The sequence below is a fragment of the Pomacea canaliculata genome, linkage group LG6 (genome assembly GCF_003073045.1).
Source record: "Pomacea canaliculata isolate SZHN2017 linkage group LG6, ASM307304v1, whole genome shotgun sequence".
NCBI lineage: Eukaryota > Metazoa > Mollusca > Gastropoda > Architaenioglossa > Ampullariidae > Pomacea > Pomacea canaliculata.
This window is the reverse complement of record NC_037595.1, coordinates 5,010,490-5,033,381: the sequence shown is the minus strand read 5'-3', so window position 1 is coordinate 5,033,381 and position 22,892 is coordinate 5,010,490. Positions and strand designations below refer to the sequence as shown.

Here is a 22,892-nt window from a genome sequence, read left to right as displayed (position 1 = left end):
CAATGTTCTTCCTTTATTCGCTTCAAAAGCTGCTAGGAATTATTTTCGTGAAGCTCCCACTTAAGGGAAAGCCTGTGTACATGTCTCTTTGCCGTAAAATGATCCCACTCCTGCACGTTTTCCTGGCATTTGTATACGGTTGCACAAGCGAGAGGCAAGAATTTAGCTATGTAATGTCTTGCAATGTTGATGGTCTGTGTATCAAGGTCTGTAAAGCTTTGCTTTGCCGGATTATTGGAGCTTGAGAGCAGTCCCATGCTTGCGCCACGTGACTAGTGACAGCTCTTATCAGTAGACAGCGTCCACATGACACTGGGCGTACAGACACATCACGACACATTGATGAGCAAAACATAAGTGCAGATGAATTAAGAGTGCATCAAGCTTCGCAAGTACAAGCGAGGAATATAAATGTTACCTTCAGGGATGGATGGATAGTTTAGCGAACTTACATTAAAAAAAACAAACAAGTAATGGAACTTTTGCAAACGTATGCCGTTACTGTACAGAAGACATGCAACAGTATTTTATTAGTGTCGTGTACACCGTGAGTTTGTGTGTGGTTTGAAAATAATGTTCTGAAAATACCACTTTCAGCTTAGAGTTCATTTAACATTTGCTGAAGCTTCTAGAGAGTATACTTAAGGAAAATAACAACAGGAATGATCTCAAAAACAACAACAATTAAGAAGGCCAATAATCAGTAATTAAAATAGTCAGATAGTCGAAATGTCATTAAGTTTACCTTAAGTATTATGTACATTAATTAATGTTTAATTAATTGTCCTAATGGTTCCCAAACAACAACATTAATTATTCTGAAGGCAGAATTTGCCACAATATCATAACAGTCTGATGAAAGGCCGTGTCCAGCAGTCATTTCCGATACTTTAGCCATGCAAAAGTAAAAAGGCATTTTCCTAAAATAGAAACATGTCCCAACATTTCCACGCAAACACGAACACGCAATCTTTCGAAAAGTCCGCTTACCTCCATGAAAAAAGTAAGGAGAACGTTGAAAAAATCAGGACATTTAGATACCAGCAGTTTTGCGAGTCCGATTTTCATAATCGTGACCAAACCAGCTGTCTTTAGTTCCGACTGTATCTCTGTTATCAGTCTATAAATAATACGTAGGCTTTGGTTTTCGCTCCACTCGTTCCCATCTTTCAGAGATAAAGGTAAAAACGCTTGAACTGATCTTTTTAGCCAGGCAGGGCCTTTTGTCTAGCCACTCATTTCTTTCTTTTCTCTAGTGTTGTAAGCGATTCCATTCTAGACCATATACCTTCACATGATGAGATTTACACGATAAAGTCAAATGATATTTATATTTGTACATGTATACAACTCCAGCCCTAACAGTTTTTTTACTTAGGTTAATATCTATGGAAATTAGAGAAATATAGATACGGTTGTATTACAACATCTTAGACTTCATCTGTCTCAGTACTTTAAGAAAATGCTTTTTAGGAATTTTAGAAGTGTGGTTCAGTGGAATTGTTTATAACAATGACAGGTTGTTTAGTCCCATTTGATACTGAATATCATGTCAGATAATACTGGTAGATCAACAGAGACAGAACAAAGTTGTCTAAGGTAAATACTATTTCAGGCCATTGAGCAGAAGGTCTGTTTATGTCATCCTTGACTAGCAATTTTAATGCACAAATTATAAGTATTTACTGTGTCAGTTACACATCGTTGTACTTAATAACTTCCTTCATATCGTAGTACATGCAAGCACAAATGGTTCACAAATCATCTTGAAGTGTTGAGAAGAAGTTACATTTGTGTTGAGATATTTACTGGCTCTAAAATGAAGACTTGTATACGAGTCCTAAGTACAAAGTCGACTTTGCTAAGCGTGAATAGTCAACTTGTGGAGACCAACGACTTGAAGACATTTTCATGACCTCAGATGCACACAAGCCAGCAGAGAAGCTAAATCGAAAAGCTTTAGATTCGTGTCCAAGTTGAGCTTAAGACCTAACATGAAAGCAACCCCAGGGATGGTGTACAGAGGTTCTGACTCAGGTGTTGCAGAAATGTGTTTCTTGTGATGACATTTTAAGAACTGCGACCGTTGCTGTAATTTGCGAGCCCTGATTCAGACGAGTTTTAAAGCTGATATATGCATAATACTATGCTGATATAGGATGTTCTTAGACTAAAGCATTGTTTTATGAACACGTTAGGTCCAAGTCACAGTGCTCAACATCACCATGAAGTTTGCCGTGATTCTTGTTCTTCTGCCCCTGGCTTTCGCCGTCCAAGATAAACGGTTTTTCATTAACGGTAAGTACATTAGCCACACAACATGTCATATTTAAAAATGCATGGACCTGACTATAGCAACCATCATGTCGCACGGCTGTGTAAGATGTTAAAACAAGCAAACAACAAAAAAAATCCAAAATAATTAAGAATGGGATCATGCAATACTTGCATTTTAGTGCAGCCATACAAAGCTCAGTTGAGACATTTTGTCGTTAGGTTGAGGCAAATATGTTCAGAAGTTTATAGAGTATTTGAAGCTGATGAAGCCGTCTGAAGAAAGCATTTCCTTGCATCCTACAGATCTGCTCGACCTAACACAGATCAAAACCTGGTTGGACAGCTGGCCCACCAGCTTGGTGATGAACCCACCGAGCAGACTTGCGAAGCTGCATGCCATGGTATCCTGATGGGTGAGACTGGGCTGCTGCACGAGGCCTGTCCCCTTGTGTGCAGATCGTAAGTATTCCTCTTGGGGGAGAGTAGTTCCCCTTTGCATAACCTAACTACCTAACTAACCCTAACTACTTTTTCTCGGGATTTCATGAAAATCTTTCAGTGAAAAAAGCCTCTTGCAAATAAGTTGTCTCTCTATAGCAAGAGCATCACAGGTTGTTTTGTGTTGCTGTTGCTGCTGAAAAAGTTGCTCATGTTATTAGATAAAGTAATTTAGCCCTGGTGGTGAGTATCCGTTTTAACGACCCATAGCTTGTGCTTTTTGTTTACCTACTGATCCAGAAGTCCTTCCATCAGCTTTCTTTCGTTCACGCAGGCATGCACGCACGCACCTACGAAAATCACACACACACAAGAGAGAGAGAGAGAGAGAGAGAGAGAAAGAGAGAGAGCATTTAATCTTGTGCGTATTTGCAAATTTACTTATCTTATCCTTCGTAACAAACTCGAACTTCATGTCCCACAGCTTCCAGCATCTGGTGGCCATGTTTGACCCTCTGCCTCAAGACGAAACTACCCCTCCACCAACGGAGGCTCCCCAGTAAATGGTTCACGAAGTTTCGTTTAAAATCTTGCATTATTAAAGTCACTGCAACTTTTTTTTTCGTGTTTTCTAACTACAACCTGCATTACACTTTCATACAGTGTGCAAGTGTGCAAGTGAATCATATGTCAAATGTGCGAAAATTAATATTAGAGATATAGTAATATTATATATATGTTTGAACTGTGTGCTGATATAGATTACAGACGATCTAACTGAACAGATTCTGAACCACGACCTTCACACACACACACAGGGAGAATTAAACTTTCTTCTCTCTACGCCTTTGCACTTGGCAATACAGTGGAACAGATTTACACCACTTGTCGACTGGACTACTTTAGAAAGACCTGTAACAACAATAAAATCTGTAGTTTGTCAAGGCAAATTTACAGCATCGGAATGTGACATGAAGTAGAAATAAAAGCCCTGTAAAGCTTTATAACTAGTTGTGACAAATGCGAAACCAAACATCCAGAGGAATGCAGAAATAAAAGTAACCACACACACATGCCAACCAAAAACACATAGGTATTATTGAGCTTGCACCTTTAAAAGCAACCTCTTTATATTTTAATGACTTTGACAGAAAAACAGAGAGGGAGAGAGAGAAAGATAGTTGCATGAAAGAGACACTGACACTAATATTCTCCGGTAATAGAAAGACTTACAGCAGACGACGGTTGACGTCATATTCCAGGCTATTTTTATCCGGTTTGCAGGGGAAAGGTCGATGCGTTTTTTCGCTGACTGTAGCAACGCCTGACGTCATGCTCATGTTACGTCTGCTTGATGCTGAGTCTGATGTATGTTGTAGCAATGGGGGTTCACTGTTCATCGCCCCTTCCAACCCTGTCCACAGTTTTGACGCCAAAAGCCTTCCCGCGCTGTAGCGTCACGTGGGTGTTGTGGGTGCTGGCCATTGGCTCCAGCCCCTGGGAGACAATGTAGCGACCCCCAGAGCGTAGCGTCCCTAGGGGCATCTTCCTAAGACGCTGAGAGAAGCGGGTGGTTGTGAAGGCGGTGAGAGACCGTCTGGGCAAGGTGTCGTGTTTACACAGCAGCCAGGAGTGACCACGCAAGCTAGGGGTGGACTGTAAGGGTGGTACTGTTAGTGGACACAGTAGCCAATAATGATTTTCTTTTCTCCACAGGCTTTTGACATCTTTATCATCTTTATCACCTTAATGTCTTTGTCATCGTTATCATCTTTATAATCCTTGTCATATTTTTCATCTTACTTTTACATTCTTCGATCTTCGTGATCTTGTCGACCTTGTCCTGGTTCTTCTCGTCGCTTCATTTCTTAAGCGCCATATTAATCTTCTCGCCTTCTCCGCCATTGTTTAATTAAGCGTTTCATACCTATTTTTATATGTAAGGGAAAACTACTCGTCTGGACATAGATCATCTTGTTCTAAATATGTTGGGGGACATTGAGGAGGCATGTCATTGCGAAGACTTTTGGAGAACAGCACTATGTCGTTTGCAAAAAAGTAGCAAGAAAATTTCTATTGCATTTACAACCTTTTGACTATTGTGTGTATATCTAAGTACGCTTCAATCAATAGCTCATTAATTAAAAAAATGGGAACAGAAGAGGACAAACACATCCTTGTTTCACTTCCCGTGGACAGTCAAAGACCAATTACTTTTTTCGCGTACATAGCCTAGCATTGAATTCTATGTTACTTATTGTTTTCTGATTCATCTTTCCATGCACTCTGCTTTTTTTCTTAAAACATACTTAAGTATTTTGCTGTCGCGAAAGAGAAAAATGGAACAGCAAGAAGTTATTTATAATGGACATGTGGGTATGTCGTGACCAAACAAAAATCAAACTTACAGTCGTGACCAGCTGGTGTAACCGCAGAACTTCCTATCAGTTAGATAGGAGATCAGAGTTTTAAGCACAGTGTCTCCTCTAAAAAAAGATTTTTTATCTGCTAGTTATCAGGCTATAAATATTACGCAAGATTGTTTCCTCTCAGACGAGTCCGTAGAGGAGTACAGGTAAACGGTGTTGTTTGACCTGTCTGTGTCTTCTTACATTTTCTCTTTCTTTTTGTATCATTTACGAGCCTGTTTAAGAGGAATCTTAAAGCTCGAACTTGAGGTTTCAGATTTGACTGTGATTAATGATGGCGTTTTAAAGCAGTCAAACCTCTACCACAGAATTCTTTGTTTTTCCTCTTAGATATATTCTTACATGGACCATAAGAAACGTATCGTTGTGAACAAATTAAATAAATAAATATATTTTTCAAAAAAAATCGAATACTTAAAAATCATTCATTAGAATCGTTTAAGAAAAAGTTTTTTAAATTTTATATTGTGTCAAAACCACAAAAAACAATCATAATTTGAAAATCATAATTTGCAATTGTAAATAATAGTTATCTTACACAAAACTATTCATTGCCTTCTTGGTTAATGTTAACTGTTGCTGGGTATAAATGAATGGGCTCCAGAGATCCTTTTAGTATTGTCGTCTAGAAAAAATATGGACAATTATTTGACCAAGCTTTGTAGTTATATATATATAAAACCTTGCTCAACTAGGTTAAAAATCTGATTGTGCTATATGTAGAGATCTGACATTGCGACGATTTGTTTTTAAAGGAAATTTTAAGATTATTTGACTGTTTGACACCGATATTATATTCAAGCGCTACTGTAAAGCTTTATCACTGTGATGATGTACTGAAAGGTTTTAAAGTGCCGTGGACATTGGTTTTTGGATGTGTTTGATTTTTTTTTAATCTGATACCGACATCGTCGTCTGTCGTTTACAGATCGCCGTCTGCTTGCACATCATCATCGTCATGAAGTTTGCCGTCGTCCTTCTGCTTCTTCTGCCTCTGGCCCTCGCGGCCCCTGAAAAACGCTTTTTTGTGGACTCGCTTTTAGGTATATATACATACATGGTACTTTTAACTGCCGTGTGTATATATTGTATAGTTTTTGATGTTGCTATAACGCATACATTTATATTGTATTATGTTACGCTGCATTAATGCTTTGCTTTCTGTAGTCGTATGTGTATGGTATAGTGCACACAGTGCCGTAACTTGATACCATATCGTTAACAAAGTAATGAAAAATGACTGGGGGCGAAATCAAACGGAAAAAGAGGTAGCCATGGTCTAAACGCACAACCGTCTTCTGAAAAAGTTTGAAATAATAATTTCACTGACTGCAAGCGTGCAGCTAAAGTGAATGCGCACTGGGCCTTAGTTTGCCGGAAGATCCAGCAGTTCTTGAATGACATCGACACCGGTGCAAGCTATCGCTCTTTTCTTCCATCTTTTCTTTTAGTTTTTGTCAATGTCTTATAATCTCTGTATATGAATTGTCTGTGTTTTCAGGTCTCTTCGACCTTGATCAGCTGAAGGCTATAGTTGGAAAGTTGGCACATCAGCTGGGCGCTGAGCCCACAGAGCAAGCTTGCGAAGCTGTATGCCATGGCGTCATTGCTGGAGAGACAAGCCTCCTGCACCAGGGCTGCCCCCTGGTGTGCAGATCGTAAGTAAGATTTTCGCAGTCTGGAAACAAGTTTACTAAAACATATTTTCTGCTCTCAGTAAAGTTAGGCGTGTGTTGATTTGTGCATGCATGTCTCTACTGATATGCACGTGCAAAAGTAAGCTGTTTCTACACTTTCTGTTATACTCCATTTTGGTATATCAGTCAGCATGTTCAAAAAATCTCTAGAATTCTCATAACCTGTCCCAGTCGTTTGAAAAAAAAGTAGAGAGAAATCTGAAAGATACACAGAGAAAAAGGATAAGCAAAAATGGAGGTGATCCTCTTATTTTTGAAGATTGGAAGACGTTGCATACTTATCATTACTATCATTGCGATGGTTTGCTGTTGTGCAATACTGTCGTGTTAATTTTTGAACAAAAACGGAATTTCTATAATAATGAAATTGTGTGGGACTACTGCTCTTTTGTATTCTCCACACCACTTAAGGGGTAAGCGAATAAAGTTAATGGCAATGTTATTGTCAAACAAAGGTTCGAGATATTACAGATATGATCAAAGTATCACAGAATTGATTGGTGCATGACTTAAGACACTAACGATGGTAACAATACTTAAATAAAAAAAAAGTTATTAACATCTATTTGAATTACAATTTTAAAATATTAGGTTGGTTTTTTTAAACCAGGTTTTTCTAATTTTTTGGAACTGTCTACCATGCTTTTTGGGAACTTTTTTCCATGCTAACATTTTCTGTTTATCAAATGCCAAGAGTTTTCAGAACCGCAGTTACGCTTTTGGGAGTCCTTGTTTCAAATTGATGGCTCTTCTAAACCTCCAAATTAGCTAACCGGGGGTTTTAATGATAAGTCTTAGGAAAATGTACGTATTAATGTCAATGAGTCGCTGAACGTTATCGTAATCTTTATCCCTGGTGCAAGAAATGGTTTTAATTATAAGCTAAAAGATTTTATAATTGCAAAATTATGCCAATGACGTTTGATAACTTGTAACGACGAAGTATCAACTTTCAAGTGGTTGGTTTGTTACAAAATGTTGTACACATTAAGACATACAACCCAAACTCTTTTACTTTGTCAGACCCTACTATCATGCCAGTCACCATGGTTACATCTTGTAACTTTGTGTGTCACGTGCAGCTTCCAGTCCTTGGTTGAAATGTTTGATATCCTGCCTCCCGACACCACACCTGCTTCTCAGTAAATTGTCTGCACTTGATTTTCTTGCATTTTCGATGATGATTTATTAAAGTTATTGCTTTACTCTAAGTCTTCAAACACCTACTGGATGAAAGCTCTAGTGAGTCATGACTGCTTGTTGTTTTTAATTTTACTTATTTTAAAATTTATTAAAGGAATTCGGGTACCTATTTAAATAATCTTCTCATTAAAACTTTCACAGCTAAAAATATAGAAAGACAAGAAACGAATTTTAAAAGAAATGTAAAAACGTGGTGAATATTATTAGATGACCTCCTCACATAAAATAAAGCTCCATCCATCTATTTTTCTCTCTGTCCGTCTCTCACTGTTAGTAAGTCAGCTATTCTTTTCAGGAATATAAAGTATGGATTTATTTCGCACAAAAAGCAAAGCGTTCTGCAGATCGTAAGTGGCTTCCTCCGAACCCTGCTAACTAGTTTCCAGAAGCAAAAAGCTTGTTAAGTCCCCGTACCGTGCTTTGCTGGCAGTGACTGTCTGATCTCTTAAGACCCCTGGTGAGCTGCTGCCATTGGTATTAATAATGACTTTACTCTTGTCAATAATTGTGTCCATTTCATATGCATTTATACATTAGACAGTCGGTTTCTAAGGTCTTGCAATTTTCTGTGACTGCCTGTCACCAAATCAATGTAGTCTGCAAAGCGTAGGCTGCTTGTGGGTCTTCTACCAGTGGAGAGGAAGGTGTGGTCTATGAAGGGTTTCTCGCTCAATGTTCTCCAAAAAAGAAGATGAGGGGCAAAAGTGGAGGCTATGCATATAAACAAAAGGCACATTTAAGCATTGCCTTTTTTCTATTTCGGAACAAACTTTGCCTTCTACAGCTTCCAGCGTCTGGTGGCCATATTTGAAACTTTGCCTTAAGACGAAACTACTCCTGCACTAAGATAGACTCTACAGGAGATTGCTCACATTGCGTTCTTTGAAATCCTGGATTATTAAAGTTCTAAAAATATTTTTTCTCTTGTTTGAGTTCTTTAACGAACCTTAAACACGCAGTATATTTTCTCCTAATGTATCACTGCATCACATTTGTGGAATTTTTAAGGTTTCCGGTGAATGCCCTCAATAAATTACAATAAACAATATTGAACAAGCACGATAAGTAATTTAAAGCAATAGATAGAAGAAGGACAAAGTGGATTGTAAAGCTGTTATTTTAAAAACATATAATAAAAAATGTAATTCAGCGATCCTCATTGTCGTCTTCATCATACTCTCCAGCTATAATTAATATATGTTGACATGTTCACCGTTGCGAAATGTCCGGTAATGAGGTAAGTGATAAAAATATCCTTGATGGAATCCGAGCTATGAAAGGGTATATCTGATCAGACGCCAGCAGGCGGTAGCACTCATTGTGAACATAGATAGCAGCAGAGTTAGCTTGTGAAGTGTTTGTATCACTGTTGTCATTCTGACTGGTGAGGTGACATTACAATCGTCTGCAACAGTTATTCCTATGAAAGACCTCTCTTACACACTTCCTGATCTTTGAAGTGGTTTTCCATCACTGTTGTAGTTATCCTCGTGTTATTTTAGCCGGGATGTCATTGCGTATATGAGGAGAATATTACAAATATTAAACTTTTCTCGCGTACCTTCCCTCGAATTTTAGAGACCATAAACGTGGAAATGAATATGTAGGTGGTCTTTGTTTCAATTAAAAAAAAATCTTCAGGACACATTTTTTATTTGTCTGCCGTAAAAAGTCATATCTCATTTGTATGTACAGACACACTATAGCGTTAAAATAACTACAATCCTCTTGAAATAATAACAGTTCAATTTAGAAACCGGAAGTCTACTGTGCTGAGGGGACAATGGTTTATTTTATTTACTGTTCTCTCACTTAATGGCTTATGACAAATAAGAGCAGGCTCAAGCCTCGTCACTGTCCAGTGACTTCTTTGTACGCAGTGTGTTTCAACCAGTGGAACGCACCACACTTTTTGTGTTTCATGAAGATAAAAGATTGCTACGAAGATTCTTTACTCATTTAACTCCCACAGTCGCTCGACAAAGACATACATGTATGTGTTACGGACGGCATTCAAGTGGAGGGAATACATCATCACGACGCAAACAGACCGAGCCGCACATGTTGAATGTAGAACGAGTGACAGCGAAAACAGGATTAATCATCCCTTTTACGAATTGTTTACATTCCAGACGGGGGTTGTAGGCTGGTATAACTACCCGTCACTGGCCTGCTCTTCACTTTCCATCGAGACACGGAAGATGCGAGGACATGACGTGGGGAAAGTGGACGATGTGTTTTTATGTATCCCGGATTTGCACTGTTCAGTTCGGAGTTTTATCGCTTTTACGTCGACCCCTTCTTGATTACTTTTATAAATTGTTAAACGGTACAGCAACTAAGCCTAGGAATAAGCCTAGTAAACTGTGATGAGCGAGCTTCGATGGCTTCAAAATTGCTGACCCAAGAGTCATCACTGTTGAGAAACGAGAGTGCGATCTCCCTACCGTGGAGGTGACATCTTTTCTATTCTTTGGATATGTGTGCATGTGAATTCAGAGAATATCCATGAACTGCATTACAACCAGCTGTTCAGGGATAGATGAATTTTGACCACATCGCTTTCTTTTAAAGAAAAAGGCAAGCGAAATAGCAAGCTGAGATTAACAAAAAAAAAAAAAGTAAGTTTAAAAAAGCACACTTTTATTTTTATTAAAAAGGGTAAAATAATTGTTTTCTTTAGGTCTGAGGATTTTCTTTAAGATAATATATAAAACTTAAAATATAGAAGTGTGAGGGGCCCTGGAGGGTTCTAAATTTTGAAGAATGCCGCTCACACTTTTATATTTTAAGTTCTTCTGATGTTTTGCCTCTTCTGTTGTAGACGTCTTTTTCTCTGAGTTGAGTTTTCACTCATCTGTGTTCTTTCTCTAGCCAGAGAGAAGGATGTCGTCGCAGTGTGAGGGTTACTAATTTAGTATCCAGCTATCTGACTGACTGAGGCGCCATATTTTATTTCTACAAACTTTCTGTATGCCAAGGTTTATCGAATTTTTCGTAGTGTGACATACAGGTAAACTTTAACAGCAAACATACATAGACACCGTCCTGAATGCCAGGGTTTATCTTTTTTTTTCTTCTTTTTACTTAGTTACTTTATTCCCTTTATTATGGGTCGAATTAGGGGAGATAACTTATCTCCGATAATTCAGCTTACAAAGATTACACACAACCGCTATATAAATATATTGCTTTCAAGCCCTGTCGTTAATCCTAAGGCGATCAAGTGCTTGCCGCGACATCAAAGGCACGTTCTTAAGTGGTGTGCACATTCTCGATAGGAATCTTATTTCATTGTTAAATACTCAGTTTGTTTTTGGAGGATACTTCTAGAAAACAATTGTCTGAAAGCATGCGTAGATTTACTGCTAGAATTCAGTTATGTCAGTCATGGATCAAGTGACTATAGTATTAGCAGTCCATTAGAAAGGGGCAAAACCGATTACAATATGTAAGAATGCAGTCCACAGCCGATCCTGCTGCTACTTAGAAATCTCAACTTCCTGGTTCACGTCCCGTTTCACATCCTGGTAAAGCGGCTATCAACAAATATATATATACCTCTGCCAATCAAAGCACTGCACGGGAGAAGGGAAGATGAAGAAAACAGTCGTCTGACTTTTCTTGCCACTGCTTTGAAACCCACCGCCCCAACCTGGTGTTTATCTCGCTTCATTTCTCCTTTTCCTGTGAGTACGATATGTTTTGGTGTTGATGGTAAGGGCTGCAGTGTCTGGTCGATCTGACCAGATTAAGTCTTTGAAGAATATTGTTGTATAGAGCTTTGGTCTGCTGTAGATGAATCGTTATAGCGATGAGAAGTCCCAGGACCTCTGCCTTTGTGTGGGTGTGAGTGTATGTTGATATTATATTTATTTTGAGTATTAGATTTGTGTAAATGTCAATAAAAACTACTGTATTATAAACTTTCACACACACACACACACACACACACAGAGAGAGAATGTAAGCAAATAAACATATCCAGAGAGAGATATATATATGCATAAAAAAAAGTTCGGCAAGGTGCGATTTTCTGTTAAAAAAAAAGGTCTAAACATCATCTTGAACTTTTTCCTTGGAGGGGGCGGGAAAGGTGAGGTGGTAGGGTATTGGCGGGTTATACATGTTTACTAGTATAAATATTATTAGTATTAGATGTATGAATCACAAGACAACAAAATATGATAACATATTTACTTCTTTTTTCCATGTCTAACAAAATCAAGCACCCAAACAAAATATTATCATATATTGTGGCCTTATATTATACTAATTAGGAACAACAAACTATGTTTCAAATATATACATGCAAAGAAAAGAAATCTGTTAGGATTAAGTACACGAAGGAAAGGTAGGTTTGTTCTCGTATATGCATCTGCTCCCTCTGAATAGTAACACAAGCTAAAAGAATTGGTATTACTTATTACAGATTTGATCTCCCATCTCTCTACTCCCACCACCACCACACAAATTTTTCGAGTATATACGTAGCAGATCTACAACCTATTAAAACCTGAATAAACAGATAATTACCAAAGTTATAGCAACAATTAAAATGCAGTATAAAGCAAAAGGGAATCCTCACAAAAACGCTGATCTTATAGCAAAATAAAAATCCTTCAGCCTGGACACTTTCGAAACTTACACTTAATACTTTTAATGAATTCAGTATTATTTTGCTCACACTAACCAGAGCGCGTGCCCATCCTTCGTACAGTTGATAATCAGATCTAATTAGACCTGTCTATTCATGGCCGCGAGTAACTGAGACTGTAAATCTCGCGGATTTTCTGAGAAGAAAAGCAACTAAGTAATCTTTAATTGCTACGTATAATTTTCATCCATTCTAAACACTCAAATTACTGGTTTGAGTCTTTTTCAACTCACAGTTCATTATATAATCCTCATGAAGGTGATCACCGCTGCGGCGCAGTGAATCAAGGGACAGAACTCCACGTCAGCTGCACACAGGTTGCAGACGACAACATGGTGGCAGTTGAAGAAAATGGCGTTAGCTGTGCGAGCTTCACACACGCAGCATGGTATGGCTTCTCTTCCCTCCAGTGTCGACGCCCCTGCAGCGAACAGACGTCAAGTATAACAGGTTGGTCTGCTTTTTTCTTTTTTTGAAAACTAATTGTAATAATTCACCTCGCCATTCACATACGTGTGACAAAGCAGCTCAGTTTGCTGAATGGCTTATTTCTGATCGTCTTTATTTTATAATATTATAATCTAGTTTATTAGTGGCGTTTGACTTTTCCTAATATCTCATTTAATAAACTCCTTTTTTTATTATTTGCATCCAAAGGCAAAACGACGCCCCACGGTCCAGCAGCGAGAAGGTGGGAGGAGGGTGGAGGTCCCCCGTCGTGTAGCCGCAGTCAGGGGTCCAGGACGTCCTCGCCGTCAAGCACGTCAAGCACGCCCAATGGGTCATCTGGCCACGGTGCCTAATCAACAACACTATGTCGCAGGTATGACAAGATCTGAAGTCGTAGAAGACAGAAGAGAGGGACTCGCTAGGATTGTTGGCATTAGGTTGACAATGTACCCTGTGATTGCTATTGACATCAGCTGCTTTACACTATTTCATTGTAACCACTACAAGCAGACCTGTTGTTTGATTTTATAATAAACAACTGCTATAGGCTGTAACTGCTGCTGTTTGGTTATTGTAACGTTTTACGAAAGAGTGTGTTGAATGTGTTTGCGAGCGCGTGTAAACATCTGCATGTAAACCACGCTCGCCACACTCTTTCACCTTTTTCAGCAAAAAGGTCCGGCCAACGATTAATACATTTAATTAACCAGGCACCGGTCGAAAAATTGTCAAAAATTTTTCATTTTGGCCATTTTGAGATGACTTCACACTGTCAAAGTTCATATTTTGTTCTATTCACTTGCCAAGTGGTTTTTCATAGAACAATCTAGAAATATGTCTATTTTGTCAATGAAAACATCTACTTCTATCCTATTTACTTTTCCCGAGCGCAGAATTAGCTAGAATAGAGAATGTTTGAGACATAGCAACACACCTCGCCACGTGGGCAACTGGGTCACATCTTATATCGAAAGGTCATGACTTGAATTTTCAAACAAAGGCTGTGTCAGAATTCATAGAAGGCCCCACGCTATGATACAAGCTCTTTTCTAGACCACACAAAGGGTCGGAAACTTCCTTATATGGACGCATGCATCAGAATTCACTAATGCCGACCTAGACGGGGTCATAGGGCACACGAACACGCTTCGGCTGTGCTCGGGTATCCCGCAATGCATCTGTCATGGCCTCCGGATGTAAACAAATGGCGACAGAAAATCAAAGCTAGTTCTGGGATATTTTCTTTCTAAGACATTAACGTTGATATTAAATGTTTATTGTGCCTGTCAGACGTTCATTTCTTCTCACAATACCACGTGCGAAAAAATAAAAACCACGTGGACGTTCTTAGACCGTCGTAGCAGCTAAAAAAAGTAACTTAGTGAACCGAATTCGGCTGTCGAAAACACCATCAGTCATGTGGTAAGCGAGCTGAAAATAAAGCGAAGTTTTAATTTCTGCTGCAAAGCTCGGTAGTAATCAGGACTAGATGTGAACATTTACAAATTTGAATGTCAACTTGCAATGCTAGTTATTTATGTACTTTGTCAGGAATGTAGGGAAACAGAGCTTACATCATTTGCACAGAAAACAAAGGTTGGGTGGGGGTTAGATTGTCTTACTCAAACCAAATGTAACAAACAGAATGTGAAGACAATTATGTATAGCATTCTTAACAAACAGAATGGAAATTGCTATCTAGTCAAGTTTGAAGCCATTCAGTGTCTAGAGAGCACATCATTGTCAGCCCCCTAAAAGGCCAGACAGCTGGTGCTTTTCCCAGAAATCTTTGACAGAAAATAAGATACCCCCTAGCCACAAAAATCAACCATCTTTAATCCATGTGACTACAGATGTATAATTCATAAAATAATCCTAGCATACAGAGGAACAGAACATGAGCAGCTGCCCAAATTCTGGTGCACAATGATGTATCTCTAGATTTCATGAATATGTTATTCTTATTCCTATTTGCCCCCAGTGGAGCATAGGGCTGCAAGAATTGGTTATACTCCCCTATAAGCTTTTGAAATAATTTCTTTAATTGATGTTCATCCCATCACCCTGCAACTGAAGGCTAAGAAAGATGAGAGTGTTTCCTACTAATGCTGCTACTTCAGTAGATGCTCGCAAAAATTGGAAGCAATATGCGACAGCATCACTAAATGTTAGATAGCAAAAGACCAAAGATGGCAAAAACCATGAAGCTAGTGGACACTGAACTTCTATATAACTAACTAAACCTATAACTGTGTTGCTCAATGTTTGCAAACACCATTGTTTTTATTACTGTGTACTTCTCTGAAGCCTAGTCAGCAGTTGGGTACACAACACAACCATGTTGACTTTTCTTAAAGTGAACAAAATAATTAATTTTATTAGAAATGTTAAGACACGTGTTTCTTCTTTACGTGTGATGTGTTCTCACATACTTGTGTTTTGACAGTTGGTATTTAAATCTATAGGAATCGGGTGAATCTGAAAGAGAAAAGACGGCACAAAATGGTGATAGAAAATCGGTCGGAATATTGCCAAAGAATGAAAAGAAAGACAAACGAATAGAAATCATCTGAAAAACGGACGACAGTAATACAAAAATATTTTTGAACTCACTCTCGAGGCTTAAAGGTGATTGTCGATTGTAAGAACTTTACTGTGTGTAGGCTGGCGCCAGTTTAAAAGGACAACACACTAAGGAAGGAAACTTTAAGATCTAAAGCAAAACATTTTAATAGGTTTTTTTCGTAGTGTATATGCATGAAACAACTCAAGTAAACTATAAATGGGCGGAAAGTGTCCGGAAAAGGAAATTCACAGTTCAAATTCATTATATAAGAACTATATGTCTAGTTACTTGAAAGTTGTCCTCTCTTTGACAGGAAATTCCCAATTAAGTTACATTTAATGCAAATGAAAGTTAATGTGCTCAGCCGAAAAATTCCATCCAGCCTTTTAAAATAAAACTAAGTCTTCGCGATATAGTTAATGGGAATCTAATAGGGATAAAATAATTCCTGATCCATCTGACACAGAGCTGATTTTTTTTAACTTCTTCCCTACTGCGTCTTATGCGAAAAAAGCAACCTTATTCGAAATTCCTTTTATCGGCTTTTCTGAGACGTGAAAGACATTAAATGAGGTAAAGTAGGTCAAGATCATCCTCTAACCTTTTCAGGTCTTTGGCGCGTGAGATGCTAGAGACCTCATTTTTCTCGGGTCCAGCTTTACGTCAAGGCTGTGCCCATCTCCCTCACTGCCTTACCTTCCCCGACTCTCTGTGAATTCAGGTACTCATTCCCCCCAGCTGGGTCGACTGAACCTGTGTGCCTTTGGTTCAGACGCCGGTGCTCTAACCGTTCTACTGTCCGTTTTCCTTCATTGACTTATACCGGCACATACTTGGCTATAATACAACCTGGGAAGGCTAGAAGCTGAAACAAAGTACTACACTGTTTGTGAACATAATTGCAAAATACCAAAAAAAGAAGACTGGAGAAGAAAGAACTATGAATGTAAATATAATGAGTAATTATAGATGAGGTTGTCGCCAGAAGACAGGAGAAAACAGTGGGGTTTTGCCCACTGTCCTTGGTAATTGTTTTCCTAACTTAAAAAAGATTTTGTACGGCTTACTGAAGTGTGTAGTAAGGAGTGTCCATGGGTTCTGATCCATGCTTGTGGGACTTGATATACTCATTAGATCCTTGACACAAAATAAATGTTTACAGCTGTTAGTCAAGAAAAAGAGTTTGTCAAAACCTCTGATAAAACTTTCACGCGGAAGTCTCTCTCCCTCACTCTCTCTACCTTTTTCCTTTTGACTCTGTTAGTCTTTCGCTATTTCTTATGGGACTTATCAGTTCGTACTCACATCCATCAGTACAATACTTACATACTTACATCCACACATGTGCAAAGTTTCACAGACAAAAGAAACAACTGTTATCGGTTGTTCTGTGTTCATTTCTTTTCATCAAAATGAGAAAAATGTCTAAGTTAATTTCCATACCTCTTCATTGCGTGTTTGAAGGTTGTTCATGTACCGGATTTCGGCCGTAAGACCTAAAAATAAAAAAAATTAATTATTATTACCACCACTACTATTTTATTGCTGTTATCGTCGTGTTTTTTTTTTTTATCATCGTGGCTGCGGTCACTGTCATCTACATCTTTAACATGTAACCAAACAGTTGTCTAAATCGCTCCAACAGATTAAATAATGCGTGCATCATTTTAAAAACCAAAGCGGCTAAGTACCCGAAACGACATAAGCTTTACTCTGAGCTGAAGAACTGGTTGTCAAAGTGAATGTGCACGATTACCACAGAAGACTAAAGAAAGTTCTATGTGTTTCTTAGCAACAACGACCTAATTGCAATTACCTTGCTCAGCCTCGTGCAGGGGACTGTGCATATCCACGTCAAGTGTCTGTAGGTCCACTATGGTCCCCTCGCGAGTAGTTCTCACCGTCTGCAAATTGACAGCAGGCCACCCATCTGCCCAGACAGCTTGTCGTCTCAAGCGCACGGCTCTCAGAGCGTTCGGACACGCGGGAGTCTCTCCTCTCCGACCGCTAGGACCTTCTCTATGCACAACAACGTCGAAGTTGTCGCTTTCTGGTTGAAACAGCGGAGAAGCGGGAAGCTGCGCCTGGCTCCTGCAGGTGTCGGCTGACAGTGGACCATCGCTCCTAACGCTCGAGCAATCAGTTTCCGACAACAGCCCTCGGGGTACCAGTTCATAATTTGTGTCGTGAGGCTGCACTGGACTACTACCCTGTGGATGTTTCTTAGTTCATATTGCCACACAATGTTGCTATCATTGCTGTTGCTATTATTGTAATCGTTGTCGTTGTTCGCTTCTGATGGATGCTGCTGTCGGTTGTCATGTCTGTTTAGCTCTCTGAGCATAGGCCGAGACTGAAGGCTATTTCTTGGCGTTGCTACGCATCGTCCGCAGAAAACTAGGATTCCTGTCCTGGAATTCAAATGACGACGCCGCAGAGTGAGATAAAGGGTCATCACGACCTCTCGATGACTGGCATGTCCTTCCAGTTGGATCTGGCTTTCTTTGAGGCGAGCTCGCGCGCATGTGGCCGAACTGAGGATGTTGACTCCTGGCCCATGCATTGTCGTCAAAGAGGCGAGAACTTCCTGCTCTCAGATTGTTAGAACTATTTATTTTCCAGATTTCTTTGCTCCTTGTAATCGTTTTATTTTAAATGTATGTTTCAAATTTCTCGCTACCCTTTTTTCTCTGTTGACGTCCGAATTTGGTGTGACCCCACCTCCTGGCTGCCTTTTTTGTGAAAACTTGTCTTTTTTTGCTGTTAACTGGAAACTTACAGAACTGGTGTGTGTTTTTTCTTGAGGTCGTCGCCGCTTCCCGCACCTTTGGAAGTTCGAGTCTATTTTTAGCATTACGTTTACTGTAATTTGCTGTCGATGTTCTTGTTCTGTAACCTTGAGAAGCAGGGCCTGGTTGATGATTATTGCTAGCAGCACGACTCCTTTTCATCCGTGTAACAGTGCGTTGCTGTTTGTCGCCATCGGACCTATCGTCGCGACAGGCCTGCTGCTTCTGTGCTCGCGTGCATTTTCGTTGGCAATCTGACGGATCCATGTGACAAAGCCCCGTCACCAACTGCCGTTGCCATTCGGTATTCTCCTCGTTCTCCCCTCCACGAGCATCTACACGCACCACGAATGACACGGCTTTTCTGTCGCTGCCCACATGCGCACAGACCTTGTCCTGCTGTGCTGGTCGTTCAAAACTCACGGATATAACGCCAGTAAACTCATCTGGGTGAGAAGGTAGCGGAGGATCTTGAAAAAGACTGAAACACTCCGAGCTTTCGCAAGGAGGTTGAGTCTTTGTAGTCAGATCCTTTCGATTCTGGTAAGTGTCTGGCGTGTTGTCATCAGGCGACGCGACGATTGTTTATCAGCCGCGGACAGTTCATCTCCTTGACCACCTTCTGTCCACTGGATCGTAAAATTGACCGGAGTCGTCATTTTCGGTCGGTTCTCGCGGCAGAGCATGCTCGTCGTGCTCCGTGGGGCCACTCTTGAGAGTGGTGACCTCTAACCCCCATAAAGACCCAAACTTCTTTGATAAAGTAGATTTGAGAGCCCAGCCATTGTTAGAGACATCTTCAGGGTCACTGTTCACACTGCACACACTGATTATTTTCTCCTCTTGTTTTTCGCTTTCGTCATGTTCCGTCGGACCTGCATATGATGTGCCTTCATCGGTGGGAGAAGGGGCCCTTGAAAATGTATGAGGCTCGGGAGGTCCTGAAGTCTGACGAGAGGGTGAATTCTCGATAGAGTTGTGTGTGTCAATGTCACATGATTTGTTACTGTTTTGGACTTTCTCTTCCTCGTGTTCTGCGGGACCTTCTCTCACTATTTTTCTTTCCTCGCGGTGATCAAGTTTGATTAAATAAGATTCATTTTTATCAGGAGTGGAGATTTCTGTCCATCGAATGTTTGGTTGGTCAAATCTTCTTCGTTACGAAGTTGTTCAGTTATCTTGCTTTGCTTCTCTAGAAATTTCTCAGGGCAGCTATGCAGCAGAGACTTTTCAGCAGTAGTGAAGGTAGCGACTGAGTTCTTAACTGTGCCGTCATCGGCAATAGAAGCAGAGTCCAGTTTCTCTTTCAAAACTTTTGGCTAGTCTGCAAGGGTCGCAAGTCACTGTCCTCATGCTGCACTGCATGCTTCACAGTGCCGTTCATGGCATCTTTCCTTGCGATGACGGATAGTTGATCATTCGACTGCATTGCTGTAGTAAAGCCCAGATTCTCGACCAAAGACATAACTTTGATCGTTCGTCTAGCTTCGCTGAAATGGTGTAAAAACTACGTTACTGCTTATTTTTGGAGATCTTTGTTAGTATATTGAATAAAGTATTTATTCCGTTTCTCCCTCCCTACAGTTAGCACATCGGATAAAGTATTTACTTTCTTCCAGTATTCATGCTCCTTTCTCTCTCTCTCTTCATCAGCCTCTAAAAATACTTTGCACCTCACTCACCACCCTTTAGTCATAGGCGTGGGCCTAACCGGATTTAAAGTATGATTTTATCTTTCTTTTCGCCTGGGTTTTCCACCTTGTTCTATTTATAGCATAGACCATGTCTAGTCAGGATACACATGTCGCAATCGATCTAGTCATTATGTCTTGCGTATTTGACCTATTATATATATATGCCATATGCTCAGCTCAAATATTTGTAGGCCTGTTTTGATGATACACCCTAACCTAGTCTTACTTAAAAGCAGTCTCCAGTGTACAACCATGTACATTGTACAATCGCTCAGTATAAACAAAGCACAGGAAAAAAACAGCATATAATTATTAACTCGTTGTCCGTCCTATCTTCATGCGATTACATGCCTGTATGTCTGCGCGAGAGAGAGCGAGTGTGTGTCTTTTCTTGTGCATTTTAAATCTTTTTTCAGGTGGCTTTTCATATCTCTGTCTCTCACTTGCTCTTTCACTCATTCACATACAATTTTTAGGACTGTGTTACATTACTATCTCGTTTCCTCCTATATATAAAACGTCAATCAGCTTTTGGCATTCACTGTAATGTTCATACAGTCCATGTAATCCAGCCCAAATTTACATCTTTACTTAACGTGAAAAATTTACTGGAAAAAATAACATTAAAAGCCCCACTGTAGTCTCTGACGACATAAAAATTACCCGAAAGGCAGATAGATGGGCGAGCGAAGAGAGAGAGATCGAATGAGGAGCACTTGGACAGTCTTGAATAACATATGAACTCAAACACGTATAATTCAAAGGCAGATAGTGTTGTATAGTATTTAGTAAAACAGTGCAGCAGAGACTACAACCTCTCAAGCCGCACTTTTATGTAGATATTCCTCAAATAAGTATAAATTAACGTACTTGCCTCGGACGTAAGCAGTCAGTAATGGCCAGGAGCCCTTATATGAACAAGATTATTCGGGAATTCCCAATTCCCAACCCCATTTTTTCTTGTTCTTTTTAGGCTTGATTACTGCAACTCATTTTTTGCAGGCTGCCCCTCATCTCTTCCATAAACTCCAGAAAGAATAGAATTCCACTGCACACCTGGTGCTTAGAGCAAGGAAATTGGTTAATGTCACTTCTCTACTTTGTTTTCTGCAAGGCTACCCATCTGCTTTCGCATTTTGTACAAACTGTCTGCGCTTTTTAAAAAAATAATTGTTGTTGTAGTTGTTGCGGGCATATGACACCAATCCTCACCTTCTCCCACCACCTGCCCTTCTCTCTCTTCGCTACTTTATGATCGCTTAGATTTATAACATAATTATATTGGATAACCTTTGTACTAATTTAAAGCGGAAATAGAACATATAAGTTTTCCACGCTTAATACTGTTCGGTCTAGACACTACAGTTACTGTCGAGGTAGCAAATACCACAAAATAGCAGCGTGAATAAAGAGAAATGAAATAAAAATCAACAAACGGCATTTGCAACAAGCAACAAGAATTATAATCATTTTCACAATCTTCAATTAGTTGCGTTTTAATAAAGTAAAATTAGTCCTGCCGCAATGTTTTCATGCCCAAGTACACATTAACAGAAATACTTAAGCAGAGGTCACACTTGGTCATTGCAAAAGTATGGAAACAGAGCTGATACCTGCAAAATACTTTGCGATGATCGAGCTTTTTGTCCAGCTGCACGTTTATTTCACAGGTCCTTTGACTCTTAAATGTTTTAAGTGAGCCTGTTGTTAATCTATCTCCCTGTTTGCTTCCTGGTGATAGTTTCGTGAGCTTCATAACTACACTTAACTGATAAACAACAGCAAACGGGATCATCAAGGCCATCAGTGCTAAAGCCGAGAAGTTGTGGACAGTTTGACAGCTTCAAATAAGTGGGTCCGCAAAAGGCGCTAAGCCATAAGTACAGTACTTCTATAGTACAGCCGACAATAGTAGCTTATTAAAATGAGACGAGTACAGAATAAATATTTCTGTCAACTCCATGTTCATCTAATATGTTCTCTGATCCCTTTTGTGTTTCTGTAAGCACGTAGGACTCGAACCTTCACAGAAGACTGAATAGCTTGCAGTCTTCAAGGGGTGCGATGCTAAGGGAAGATTCCACGAAGAACATATCAAAAACAAGAAAACAGAAAAAATTCAGCCCGTCGTTGCTCATGGGAACATTATCACCACCAATACAGCTACCACCAGTAACAATGAGAATATTTTTATGCATAAACGTTGTTATGCATAAATAATTGTTATTAATTCTCTACTTAAACATTGAGGTGAAGAAGCAACGGTATTAAAAAAAAGTTGCGTGGCAGTTGGAGTACATAAGCTATATAAACATCTATCTAGATATATGTGACATATTTTTATTATTTTCTATATACAGGAATATTTCCTGATGAACAGACAAAATAATTTTTAACCACTGCCTCGACTAGACCACGCAATGAGCGGCATATCCTTTTAAACAAGGTCAGTAGGATAAGTGCTAGCAGTTCACGCAGAAGTGTTATTTTAATTTCTAAACGGTGACACTGAAATGTCAGAATAGGTCAGTCAGTCAGTCGTCCTTTGACCGGCGCCTGTCATGGGGTGGGGTGGGGGACCGCATGAATAGACGAGGCAGCTGGCAGGGCCCGCCTCTTGCCTATTGTGGGTGACAGTCAGCAGGTCCAGTCTTTGAGGGTTTACCAACATTTTCCGTCTGAACTCCGCTCT

General features: G+C 39.6%; 2 protein-coding genes and 2 long non-coding RNA genes across 4 annotated transcripts; 3 read left to right on the top strand and 1 right to left on the bottom strand.

Moving 5' to 3' along the window:
• Window positions 1–2,691: 2,691 nt before the first annotated feature.
• On the top strand, window positions 2,692–3,333 carry LOC112567282. The gene is made up of 2 exons (XR_003099783.1): window positions 2,692–2,736; window positions 3,200–3,333. It is a non-coding gene; the product is annotated as an uncharacterized LOC112567282 (long non-coding RNA).
• A 1,844-nt stretch (window positions 3,334–5,177) lies between these two features.
• Window positions 5,178–8,047, top strand: LOC112567317. The gene is made up of 4 exons (XM_025243965.1): window positions 5,178–5,290; window positions 6,073–6,187; window positions 6,646–6,802; window positions 7,924–8,047. The coding sequence occupies exons 2-4, from the start codon at window positions 6,103–6,105 to the stop codon at window positions 7,985–7,987; spliced, it is 306 nt and encodes a 101-aa protein (XP_025099750.1). The 5' UTR covers window positions 5,178–5,290; window positions 6,073–6,102; the 3' UTR covers window positions 7,988–8,047.
• Window positions 8,048–11,563: 3,516 nt separating this feature from the next.
• LOC112566329 lies at window positions 11,564–13,710 on the top strand. The gene is made up of 3 exons (XR_003099563.1): window positions 11,564–11,733; window positions 12,960–13,151; window positions 13,359–13,710. It is a non-coding gene; the product is annotated as an uncharacterized LOC112566329 (long non-coding RNA).
• On the bottom strand, window positions 12,890–20,317 carry LOC112566328. The gene is made up of 4 exons (XM_025242448.1): window positions 17,534–20,317; window positions 17,161–17,213; window positions 16,785–16,854; window positions 12,890–13,122 (listed from the first exon to the last, which is right to left on the bottom strand). Exons 1-4 carry the CDS (start codon window positions 17,562–17,564, stop codon window positions 12,941–12,943), a joined length of 336 nt encoding a protein of 111 aa, XP_025098233.1. The 5' UTR covers window positions 17,565–20,317; the 3' UTR covers window positions 12,890–12,940.
• Window positions 20,318–22,892: the final 2,575 nt, after the last annotated feature.

Bases quoted from the DNA above. Each gene is read 5' to 3' on its own strand.
- LOC112567317 (XM_025243965.1), top strand. From the start codon at position 6,103: ATGAAGTTTGCCGTCGTCCTTCTGCTTCTTCTGCCTCTGGCCCTCGCG. The intron at 6,188-6,645 runs GTATATATACAT...CTGTGTTTTCAG, and splicing joins TTTTGTGGACTCGCTTTTAG to GTCTCTTCGACCTTGATCAG. The intron at 6,803-7,923 runs GTAAGTAAGATT...TGTCACGTGCAG, and splicing joins TGCCCCCTGGTGTGCAGATC to CTTCCAGTCCTTGGTTGAAA.
- LOC112566328 (XM_025242448.1), bottom strand. From the start codon at position 17,564: ATGCACAGTCCCCTGCACGAGGCTGAGCAAG. The intron at 17,214-17,533 runs GTAATTGCAATT...TTTTATTTTTAG, and splicing joins CCTGCACGAGGCTGAGCAAG to GTCTTACGGCCGAAATCCGG. The intron at 13,123-16,784 runs GTAAGCCGTACA...TGTTCGCTGCAG, and splicing joins ACTCCTTACTACACACTTCA to GGGCGTCGACACTGGAGGGA.